This window comes from Engystomops pustulosus, chromosome 5 (genome assembly GCF_040894005.1).
Source record: "Engystomops pustulosus chromosome 5, aEngPut4.maternal, whole genome shotgun sequence".
NCBI classification, from domain to species: domain Eukaryota; kingdom Metazoa; phylum Chordata; class Amphibia; order Anura; family Leptodactylidae; genus Engystomops; species Engystomops pustulosus.
Window position 1 is genome coordinate 42822382 of NC_092415.1, and position 12787 is coordinate 42835168.

Below are 12787 nucleotides of genomic sequence, written 5' to 3' on the forward strand. Positions count from 1 at the left end.
CAATTTGGCCACATCAAATCAGGAGGTATCGAGTATGAGCAACTCATATTCACCACAGAGGCCCTAGACTGACATATCAGAGCATTGTGCTGAGCCAAGCAGGTCAAGACTTCTACCACATAACTTGTCCGATGGGATATAAAATCATCTATATGGGTCTATGTGGGTGGTTTTTCATCACCATATACAATGTACAGCTCTCATGTATTCTGTTCTTAGGTGGCATAGGACAGAGTATTGTTCTTGGTAAAATCTCTGGCTTCTACATATCCACGTGGCTATATAATTTGCACATTTGGGTGTTGCCAGCTATCAACTCTCTGGATGAGGATTTTGGAAAAAAAAACATTTAGGGCCCTTATTTAAGAAAACTGTGTGAGAGCAAAACTGATCTAGTTGCTCATGGCAACGAATCAGAGCTCAGCTTTCATTTTATTAACTGCTGTGGATAAATGACAGCTCACCTCTGATTGGTAGCCATAGAACTGTTTTGCTCTCAGACACTTATGATAAATCTCCACCTAAATTAGGGTGCAAATAAAAGCACTATTCATGATGAGGCTACAATGTAGTTGGTATATGGCTAGATGTTGAAAATTAAAACAGTTTTACCATAACAAACTTAATATGTGGTACATTTTTAAAGCCTTAATATATGGCTGGTGTAACCAGTCGAACATTAAAGGGATTTTCCATGACTACAAAATTGATGCAGGTTTGTTAAAATTGGACCCCTACCAGTCTAAGGATACACTGTAGTCCAGAAAAAAAAACTTTTAAAGGGGCACTCTCATCTTCATTATTTTTGGAATATTCAAAACTCCCAAAGAACTGCACAGGTGTATCCACCTCTCCATTCCCAATATTCATGGCACCTGGCAGGCAGAGCTGTAGTTGCCATTAGGCATTGGAGGTCCTGATGTCCAGGCGTTCTCCTGAACAAGACATTTAGAATTTTTTCCTTCCTGGCCAGGCTGAAACCATTAGTGGATGCATTTGGTTCATAGTATAAGTAGGGACAACAAGGTTTACAAAATATCGGATTATGGCCTTACAATGTAACAAAAAGGGGAAAAGAAAGGGGAAAGTTGTGAGACCAGTTACTTTACTTTCATTAATCATGGGCTTCATAATATATAGCAAATACAGCTGTAAATAATGCCCTCCTGCAAGGCACTGTGTGGGGTAGGAAAGAATTTCAGATCTTTGGGTTTATAACAAATGGCTTTAAGTCAAATTGAGATTGAGAAGAATCAAGTGACACCAAAGTTATAGTTAGTTTGCTCAAAAAGTTCTTTCCCTTCGACATAGCAGTATTCTGATCAGTATTTTACATTAATTCTGTGTTTAGGATCCACTCCTGGGTTTGGCTTATACATACCGAAGCAAAATATGGAGCAGTATACTGATATGTGAAACTGGCCAAACAGCCTCAAAATGATTTTCTAATTTACACATTCTCTGCAGTACAAACCAGAAGTCACTTTTCCTATACATGTGGTCCCCGACTTCAGAACACACGACTTACAGACGACCCTTAGTTACAAACGGACCTCTGGATGTTGGTAATTTACTGTACTTTAGATTCAGGCTACAATTATTAGCTGTAACAGTTATCAGTGGTGTCTGCAATTAAGATTTATTGTTAATCCTGGTTCTTATGACAACCCAAAAGTTTTTAATCCAATAAAAATTTTGGCTGGAGTTACAATGATAAAATATACAGATCCAACTTACATAAAAATTCTTAAGAAAAGAACCTATTTTGTACGTAACCCATGGACTGCCTGTATTAGTCTACAACGTTCACATCAAAGCTCTCATGGGCATCTATAGAAAAAGAGAGCTCTTGACACTGTGTAAATCTGCACTTCGCTCTACTGAATACAGGCGGTCCCCTACTTACAGAACACCTGACTTACAGACGACCCCTACTTACAAATGGACCTCTGAATGTTGGTAATTTACTGTAATAAACAGATATAACAGTTATCAAAAGTGTTAGCAATTAAGCTTTATTGGTAATCCTGGTTCTTATGACAATCAAACATTTTTAAAATCCAAAAAACTAAAAAAAAATTAGCTGAGGTTACAATTATAAAATATACAGTTCCGACTTACATACATATTCAACTTAAGAACGAACCTACAGAACCTATCTTGTACGTAACCCAGGGACTGTCTTTACATAATGAAAAGGGAGAATAATTCAGATTCAGAATATTAGTTGGAGGAAGACACACAAGGTAAGTGAACTAACTATAAAATACAGTTTACACCATAAAAGAAACTCTAAAAAATGTTGGTAAAATGTAACTTTAAAGACATTTTTAAATTAATATCTTTAAAAGCATGTAAAATTAAACTATTTTCTAAAGCCCTTAGTTGTCCGTTCTGGCAGAAAATATCAAGGAGTATAAGTCCACTATTAATAAGGATTTGGAATGAGGCTTCATTTTCCCACTTGGAATCTGGTCCATGCACCACAAAGCAATCTACAGATGAAAAACCTACAGCACACAATCGAATCTTTGAAGAAGGAGAACTTTGGAAGCCGAGTCACAAATGGGAACATTTGGTAAGACGACAGAATCAATCAAAGTGAAGCAGATGTCACCAAGGCAGCCTTTGTTTTTAGGACTTGTCAGTCTTAGGTTTAGGAATTAGGTCCATCTCATTATATCACCTATTGTCATTCATGATGTGTCCCTACAGTTTCTCCTCCCCAACTCGCAACCCGATCAGTCACCAGACTGCTCCAGCTACAAGTGTAGGGAGGCCTAACCTATAGAGCCATGCACATTATTACTGTAAAGTGCATTGTTAGAGGTGGTCAAAGATTATACCACATGCCACCGTCCTTGCTGCTATGCATTGATTATAGTAAGACTTTGCGCAGGGGAGGTAACCATCATACAACCCAATTACAGGATCTTAGTAACATTAATAAGAATTACACTCAGCTTTATATATTAGATTAGAACACAATTCTGCTGCTGTGAAAAATATTATCAACCCTCCTATGAAAAAGACACGGTGCTGCACAGGAGGGTTAAAACAAGTGACCTGCCTTAAGACATTTCCAACCTTATTCTTACAAATCTTAAAAATCTTGCTGATGTTATTGTTTGCAGAAAAATTTCTAAAATACTGAAGGTTCCAGTGAGCACAACCAGATGCTCCATGCAAGGTTTCACTGTGTGGAGTGTAATGGGTTATAAAAGGATTGTCCAAGAGTCAAGGACTACTTGTGGAAATCTACAAAAAGTCCTGGAATCAGTAGGTAATTCATAGAAATGCACTCAACCTCTACAGCCTGTCAAGTACAAGTAAAGTTTGCAACATTTAGAAAAGTTAGTGAAATACTGGAAGAATATAGGGGGACATTAATCATAGTGGGTCTCAGGTTCGCCCGTTTTTGCGCCTGGTTTGTTCTTCTTTTTGGCTCCTGATCTATGATGGATCTAGTTTTGCCTTAGTAAATGCACTTTGGAATTGTCGCATGTCCGATTCATTTGCGCCTAAATTAGCGCCAAATTTGTCTCAAATTGTTAGATCTCATTTGTGAGCAATAATGAAAGGAGACTGAGAAAATGTGACAGAACGTTCAGGGCTTCATCTCTGCACAAAATAACTATCATTGTGATGTAACTGCAGGGACTAAAAGTTATAGATATGTGAAAAAAAAAAAAAATTCTTGCTGAAATGAGTTTTTGCTTTTTTTATTATAATATACAGTAAATGGAGACTGATAATATTCTCAGATCTGTACAATAAGACAATAATCACTCACAGAGATGATCCTATAGAAAGTGATGAAGTCGTCACTGGAGAAATTTTACATTTTAAAACTGCTCCAAAGTATTTTCCATGTTGCATAGAAGTGATTCTTCATTTTGGAACCTAAAATTTATGTTTTTAGTAATGTAAAGTGATTTGTTTTTGGAAGTGCACCTGCTCAGAGTAGGTGCGCCAAATTTGTGATAGATCCGGTGCAAACATCTGTATAGGACGCACTCACTATGTCAGATAAGGCGCAGGGACTCACAACCACTAAGTGCCGAACTTTGCCATGCGCCAGAAAATGGCGCATAAATGCGCCAAATTAACTAGATGCCAGATTTTTGCGCTAAAAAACATTGAAACCAGTCTAACAGACTATGATTAATGTCCCCCATAGTCAAGTCCTAGACAGAGACCAAAATGTATTATTTGGATGCCATAAAAAACATTCTGGGAGATTTATTAATCCGTCTCCAACAGAATTATGACACAGTTTGCACAAAAAATGTGCCTGCACCACATTTATAAAGGATTTTAGCGCAACAAAAGGGCCGTGACCTGTAAAAGGGGCATGGCCTAGCACCAAAAAGATCCATGCTCCAAAATTACTACTGACCCAACTGAATTTTGTCCAAGTTTTCTGGTGTAAAGTAAGCCAACTAATCGGAGGTGCAGAGTACAACTAGACAGTGTTATACTAGGACGGATTTATCGTCCAGCATTAGACACTTATATGAATCTGGTGCAGAATAAGATTGTCTAGTCTAACTCTCTCTAACCTCAGGACACTTTTTATAAATTTTCACCATGTTTGAAGGCCAAAGGCACCGCTTTTTACTCCAAAGACAAACCAACACAGCATATTGCATTGCAAAACTTCATATAATTGAAGAAAGGAGGAATGGACAAATGTTGATACCATGATGATATATGTTCTACTAATAGTGTTCATATGTAGTGACATTGTTCACTTACTTTTTATGATTATTTTAATTGTATAGAATTAATGGATATATGGATAATCATTATCTTCACTTGTCTTCCCAGATATATGCACAAATGGCCCTAATTCACTTTGCACTCATATTTACCTGTTCTTATTGGTTAGACTCATCGCCTGCTCCTTGATCGGGATTACTATAGGTATGACGACGCCTTGTCTACTTGGATGTCTTCATGGGTCTATTTTTTGTAGCTTGGAGGTGTGTATATGCTTTTTCTTTGGTTGTCATCTTTGTTATTTGATATATTGTTGGGCATGAAAAACCTGACTCAAGATATGCCTGGATTTTTCTGGCATGAGTTGAAGGTAGTGCCAGTCACGTTCGGTCCATTTAGCCCTTATAGAGTACCGTATGGGGACATGTGCTGGGATCGGACATTACCAGTTATGGTTTTTGTTAACCTTTTCCGTGCCACCCCCTGGTACCAAAATAGAGGCATAAGAACTTATAGACTATGAAATGATGTGCGTTTTAGATGAATGTATGTATCTCCGAATGTCTCTTTTTTCTACTTGTCTCTTTGACCCACCAGACTCCTTTGTCTGGATCCACTTGGACATAGTGGTTTGTCCCTTAATATCCCATTACCGAGTAATTATATCCTCATGAATTATATTTCTTAAAACGCTATATACATAGTTACTTCTTATTCCGCCTTATCTTTTCGCCTGAAAGACTGGATATACTCATCTACGATATTGCTTTTACCAAGCACATTAGCGCAATCTTAGTATACTCATGGAGGTATCACATGACCGGAGTAGCAGTCACATGACCGGAGCCAGAGACTGAACCACGGAGTCCTCAGAATCCAATTGGATAACTCAACTGCCATGGCAACAGCAATAGCTATGCAAGCGCCGTAGAGCTCTCGGACCTCTGACGATAGAACAGGCTAATTACCTTAACAATACACATGTGTGTAGCCGCGATACACGGAGGTGTTTATTTATGTAAGTGTATTTTTTCTTTCTTATTCGATACTATATATATATATTTATGGGGCATTAGATGTTTTAAGATATGTATTGTATACCTTATACTTTTACTGTGAGATATATATATTGCAAACTTGAACCCAGATAATGAATTTTATTAATTGATCACCCTACACTGGAAATGATGTCACTATCACTTTTTCTATATATGTGTTAACCTTAGTAATGATGTCTATGCTTTAAAAAGATTCATCTGGAATCGAAACGTTGCAATTTTTATGCTTGGATGATGTTACAATGAAGATTTCTTGGAACTGAACCGTACCGGGTGCTGTGGCTCTCTCCATCTCTGATACCACACTGCTGATGAAACAAGGGTAGATATTAGAGATGATTGGACCCAAACGTCAGGTTCAGGTTCAGCTGCCTGACCTGGACATATTGCTGGATTGGCGGCCGACCTGCCACCAATGCCACAGGAGGCCTAAGCCTTTTGTGGTATCCGGCACCACCAGAGTGGCAGGGCTTTTATCATAAACTGGAGCACAAGTGCCAGTGTATAAATCTCCCCCAATGATCCCAAACACACAAATAAAGTAAAGCTACTAGAATGGCCCAGCCAATTACCTGAACTGAATCCTTTGGAAAATGTATGGAAGGAACTAAAGCTCAAAGTTCATAGAAGGAGCCCATAGAACCTTCAGGATGTATTGAGAGTTTACGTGGAAGGATGGGCCAAGGTCACACCAGAGCAATACATGTGACTAGTTTCTCCATTCAGAAGGCGTCTTGAAGCGGTCATCCAACAAAGGCTCACAAGTATTACAGTGTCAGTAAGTTGTTCAAAGCTTTTTCTCGGTGCTATTTTTCATTATTACACAAAACTTAATGTGTGGACATCTATGGCTTGATTTCTTTGCCGGTGTCTAAATGGATGGGCTTTTACCGACATCCGGTAAGAATTTCATGACTGTAGCTACTATTTAAATGTGTGACTTTTTTAATCCATATTTCACCCATGGTATATTAAATTAAAGCCAGTAAGTCATTACCATAGTTTTGGATATGGTTTTTGGAAATTGGACACTCTATATCACTCATTGAGTTCCAAGAGTAGTCCAAAGTTCCAGATTTATAGCTTTCTAGTCCTATTCTATACATTGGTGTGAATTATCAAAGATGTCATGGTACATGGTAGGACCAACCATGGCTGAAGGTGCTATTTTACAGTATACATAGAAGTCTGAAAAAGTTGGACACTCTACCTTCTAGGCAACTCTTACCCCAGTCGGAATAACAGCTGAGCAAAGCTTGTTAGTTAAAGCTGAGCCAACAGCTGGACAGAATTCCCTTAGGAGCAAAGCAATCAATATTTTACAGTAATGTACATGAATATTCCAGCTCTATTGAGCAGAGGAAGCCCCTGCTTTAATGTAAGTGACCATACAAATTTACAGGAAACCTTCTGGGAGTGTGCCGGATTACAATTCTAAGGACCCTCACCTCTGCCCAAAATACACAAAGTCTGATTGACTGACAAAGCAAACAGGGCAGACACCCCCCCCTCCCCTGACATCAATAGCCCCCACACATACCCCTGCCAGGACCTGAACAGAATGCAACAACATCTAACAATAGGAAACTGTGAAAGTGGCTCGTGTGCACTTTGCAATGGAGCTAATGACTACGAGTACCACTTTCTATAGCCCAATATTTGCTTTGGGTAGCCAGTATGAATAAACTAACAATCAAGGAAGACTCAAACTATATCAACAATTTGCATGGAGTGCAGCTTATTTTTCACAATGTTAGTGCCAGTTGGACAACATTGGCATGGGATATGTCATAGTACATAGCAAAGTACAAAAATATCAATACAATTAGGATATTATTGTTTTGTATTTGAATAAAAAAAATTTGTATTAAAATACAGGTTGTAATAGGGGCAGCCTGTTGCTATAGGCAGCAGCTCCTCTGGTATGTTGAAACTGAGATTTTTGACAAGTATTTTGGCATGTTTTCTGCACTGAATTGCACTCCCTGCCTCTTTGTGCCATAACAAGACTTTTCCGTCCTGAAACCATGTGGGAAACCGTACATATTTTGATTTGCCAAATTGAATTTTCCATGTAAATCCCCTGAGGGAGAAAGTATTTTTTTGTATAGTTCTGTTTATTTATGTTTTAAATTAAAAAACAAACAAAAAGAACACCCCCTCTGCCCCTTGTTGGTTCCAGGTCTCCAGTGCTTCTGGTACAGTCAGACTTGAAGTCCTGGCATTTTTCTTATAGATATTGCCAATCTTATTAACACTAGTGTCTAAAGTTTGGGACCACCCAGTGATCTGAAGCGTGGGCACTACTGAGAGCTCCATGTGCACACCAGGGAGGTGGGTTGATAAAGCAGGAGACCAGAGCAGAAGAGAGATCACCAACTATGTAGACTATTTACATCCAATGAAAAGTCAAACTGTGTTTTGTGGGTACAGGGTCTTTTATTGATGGTTACAAATGTTATACAGATTGTTTTTCATACCTCAGACATTTTTAAGCATAACCTTTTTTATTGCAGAAATAAATGTTGCAGGTGATAGATAAAAAGACACTTTGTATTTAAATGTATTGTGATTTTTTTTCTCCCCCTCTTTCTCCAATAGTGAGCAGTGTATCTAAAAGCCCTATACAGTCCTATACACAAGATAGGAGGCTAGTGGTTAAAGTTTTCCCATACCTACAGCATTTGTCACTTGAAAGTTTATGTCTCTGAGGTGAGTATACAGTCACTGTCTGTAAAGGGTTAAGTCATTATTAGGCTCCTTTATCTCTCAGCTGTCAGTGGATACAGGACAGGAAGCTGATATACACAAACTTCTTAACAAAGGATAAAAGACTGGAAAAAGAGGGTCACAGGAATAGATATTTTCATTTGCACTATTCATGTATAACACATTGGTAAATGTTAAGTTACGATTTAAATTGAAAATTAATTTTGGAACCTATTATTGTAGGCACTTTTGTTGGTTTATATGTATCAGTATACATTGCACTAGTTGTCACTGGGTGGCAGCAGGGGGCATACCCGGGCCCACAGCTGCTGGGGGGCCCACATAAGGCTGTTCATAAGGAATCCATGGAGGTACAGGGCTGTATCTAATGAATCCACAGGGTGTGAGGGGGCTGTATATAAAATAACCATGAGGGGGCTATTTGGGATGATAAAATAGGGAATATTTTAGGGAACAGGAAACTGTTTCACGTGAGGGGCCTATGCTGCCACGTGAGGGGCCCACTGAGTCTCACTGAGTCACCCAGTGGCCTATTGAAATCTGGAACCGACCCTGGAGGCTTTTATTCGTTTTTTCCCAGGCCACTTTTGGAGGAACTTGCCCTAGCATAACAGGAATAGCATGTAAGACTATTCATTTTGGATATGAAAAAGCAAAGTTCTCTAGCCATAACACTATAATCAATAGCAGCCAAGATCATAACATTTGCCCATTTTCCTAACTTCAACACATCAACTTAATATATCTCATATCGTGACAGCATTGGCATTAGATATCAATATTTCTCTCTTCACCCAATTATAATAATATGGCTGATAAGTGTATGTGTATGGTCAGCAAACCAGTAGCGGTAAAAATCATCTGTTTTTGACATAAGATCTAAGGTTCTGATTGTTGAGCGAGACATAAACCTATAACTATAGCCAAAAGATTGAGCAGAATACACCTAAACCATCTAGAAGATAAAACCTTTTATACAATATCTGAATAAGCACGCCAAGGATTCCATAGTAACATGTTCCACATAGTTTCTTAAAAGAGGCATAAAATAAATCAAACACTGGCACTTAGGGGACAACCAAAATATAAAAAAACATAAATTTTTGCTAACAATTAAAAAAAAAAAATTATTCTCTGTGGGGTCATAATAACACAAAATATTAAATGTCAGTCTTCACCTGATGTGTTTTATATAGGTCTTTTATTCATTTTTAAAATACATAGACGGCAAAACGCTACTAGAAACGTCAATGAGAGTCGCACATTAATTTGTTTGTGGCACAAAATTAAACAATATGTTTATAGGTTCATACAGAAATATTAAAACTAAAACAACAGATGATGGACGTTTGGAGAATAAGAGTTACGTGGCAATGGGATTCATATATATTATAGGAGACAACTATCCTGAACTAACCAGAAAACGCTCCCAATGCAGAACAAGTCACTTCATTTCTTCTATTTGCCACAAATGAATTCTTATCTACATATAGTAAAGTGCTGAGGAACATCTAAGCCAAAACCTGTGCAAACTGCAGTTCCTTGTCCTGTCATGAAATCAGCCTCCTATTGTTCTGTGCAAAGGTATCGGTTCTTTACAAGTATTTTATGTATGTATATACAACAGTGCTACTTTACACTCTACATAAGTAAAGGGGATAACTCATCAAGACAATCCCTCTGCATATACAGAGACCTGGACAATCAACTGGATCCCTTGCCAAATTAGCATTAATCAATATACTCCAAATTCCATGATTATTTTATATATATGTATACTCAATTTAAAAAATGGATCAATAAGAACCTGCAGCTGCCGATCAGTCAGTATATTGAGGCCATTTTATGACACGATTGGTGCTGATGGACCAACGTGAATCCTTGTATGAAATATGAAACAATGTTCTGCCCAGCTACAGATTATATAGTCTATAGGCGTATTTAAGGGGCTACAGGAAGTGCATTTGCTCCTAAGCGTAGATGGCATACTTTCCCTATATTAGAGAAGGAGGACCGAAAATTATGTATTAAAGAGGATCTTTCCCCACCTGATGTCCGTATGTCCATATGTGGACATTAATCTACCATAATGTAGGTGCCTTGTACAAATTTTGTATTTTAAGTTGTGCCTCAATGAACATGGGATCTTTAACCCTATTATTGACCAGATCTGTCATTTTATGATTTTTTTTTTTTTTTTTTTTTGTAAAGTATAGCATTAGGTGACATAACTGGCCAAAAGCCAATGCTCACTTATACCTGTGTCCTGATCCATACATATTAGACTCTATAGTGCAATTAAAGTAGCTAATATTTACAGTATTCTTAGGGAATCTCCCAATTGTTTGTACTCCATTCACAAAAGGCAAGTAATAAAACAAAATATACAGAAATCAGTCACTTCTTATATCTACATTATAGAGACACCCCTCGTGAGACAGTATTTAGCCTGGCACACACTGCTATCATGGCCTATTCCCAGACAGTGCTGAAATCTGAAGCATAACTATAATGACAAGCATTGTTTTACATCTTCTTCTATACAGGCAGCTTAATATTGCCATCTGTAGATAATGGCCAAGCTTTTTATTACAATGAACTGAAAGGCTGTGCAGTATTATAGCCCGGGACACAAGATCAATGAGTGTCAAAGTGCTGGAGCTAATAAAAAAAGACAAACTAGATAATAACTGATCTCTCTGAGAAGACGTCTCAGGATCTCCTCAGAGAGCTGGCCGACTACTCTCTACTTCTGAGATCAGTACAACATTTACAATGAATGTCGCCTGACGTTGTATCTAAGCCGTGCGCTACATCAGATGCCATAGGGATGTGTCCTCCATAAAGACAATAATTCCCCAAAAAATTATGTCAACATTAACCACAGTAAAAGGACAAATCCAACACAGCAAGTAATTATCTCAAGATCTGTCAGGATGTGACAACTTCTGCAGGATCAAATTGTCTCCTGAGCCCAACTAAAACCCACTGGACGAGTCAATGGTCTTATAACATACGTACTGATATCTTAAATATGCTATGGAACGCAAAATGTCCATCTTAACTAGCGTCCTGTATACTGGAAGCATAGCACAAACATTTTCATAGCTTTTGCTAATTTTAAGTCTTTTTTTCCCCAAAACCATAGGAATACAATATTTGGTAGTAGTTTTATAAGAGATCCAGCTGATCCATATCTAGTAACATCTGCCTATGATCTACGTAGCTTGGTGTCAGATGGGACTCTTATAAGAATGACCCCCTTCATTAGTTGATATCTGCCCATTTGCCCAGTATTAGTTGCAGGATTAAAGAATATTGAAGCATTTCCAAACATAAGATCAATATATAATTTAACAAACACATAATTCTGTACAAGATATTGTCCTCGTCACGATACATAAATAAGAAAGTAATAAATAAAAGCATCTAGTCCTCAGACCAGACTGAGTCATTTAAAAGTGTTACGTTCCAGCAGTTCCATTTCATATAGTGTTTTTTTTTTATATATATATTACAAGCATCTGAGTAATAATAATAATAAATAATAACAACAACAATAAAATTAACAATAATAATAACATAAGATAAGGAAATAAAATAGAATTGGCACAGTCTTATGTAGAGGCCGGGGGTAAGGAAGGGCAGATGCTTAGAGGGCAGAGTGTATCTGCATGTGATATCGGAATTCTTCCGGCTCTAGGAAGTTCTGTCCACACAACGTACAGCTGTATCCCTTCTCCTTAATGTGTGTGCGGCGCACGTGGCTGTCATGTGCTGCATGGGATGCAAAGGCCTTGCCACAGTGTTTGCACTTAAAGGGCTTCTCTCCAGAGTGTTGCCGTATGTGAGTTCGGAGGATACTGGAAGCTGTAAACGCCTAAATGAAAGAAAAATGGAAGAGATAAGGGTTGGTGATCTAAAAAGTTCTAGAGCTACAGTTAGAGTGTCTTAATAGCACTTTAGGGGGGATTTATCACAGCCCGTACACCTGAATACAGTTCTACAAGCCGTGATGTAGTCGCAATTCAAGGAGCAGAGCCCCCTACGCCACTTGGATGAGGAGGAGGCAGTGTCGGTCCATGGTGTCCCAGGTTCAGATGAAAGCTCAAGTTCAGTTCTACAGGCCTAGAACTGAGCCGGATGCACAATGGGGGACCTTTCAAATGGAAAACTGGGAGAATATTGTTTTCTCTTGCTGTGCCTTTTGTGCTTTATTTATGAAGTGTCGGAACAACAGTTTAGATGGTTTTACAACACTCACAACTTTTTGGGGG

The 12787-nt window shown here is 38.2% G+C and overlaps 1 protein-coding gene across 2 annotated transcripts in view; it reads right to left on the reverse strand.

The window, feature by feature from the left end:
• Nucleotides 1-10649: 10649 nt before the first annotated feature.
• Nucleotides 10650-12787, reverse strand: part of PRDM14 (PR/SET domain 14) — a 36132-nt gene continuing 33994 nt past the window's right edge. For both annotated transcript variants that reach the window (XM_072151762.1, XM_072151763.1), the window contains exon 8: nucleotides 10650-12390. In XM_072151762.1, coding sequence (XP_072007863.1) covers nucleotides 12163-12390 — 228 coding nt within the window. In that variant the 3' untranslated portion in view covers nucleotides 10650-12162. The remainder of the gene's footprint in view (nucleotides 12391-12787) is intronic.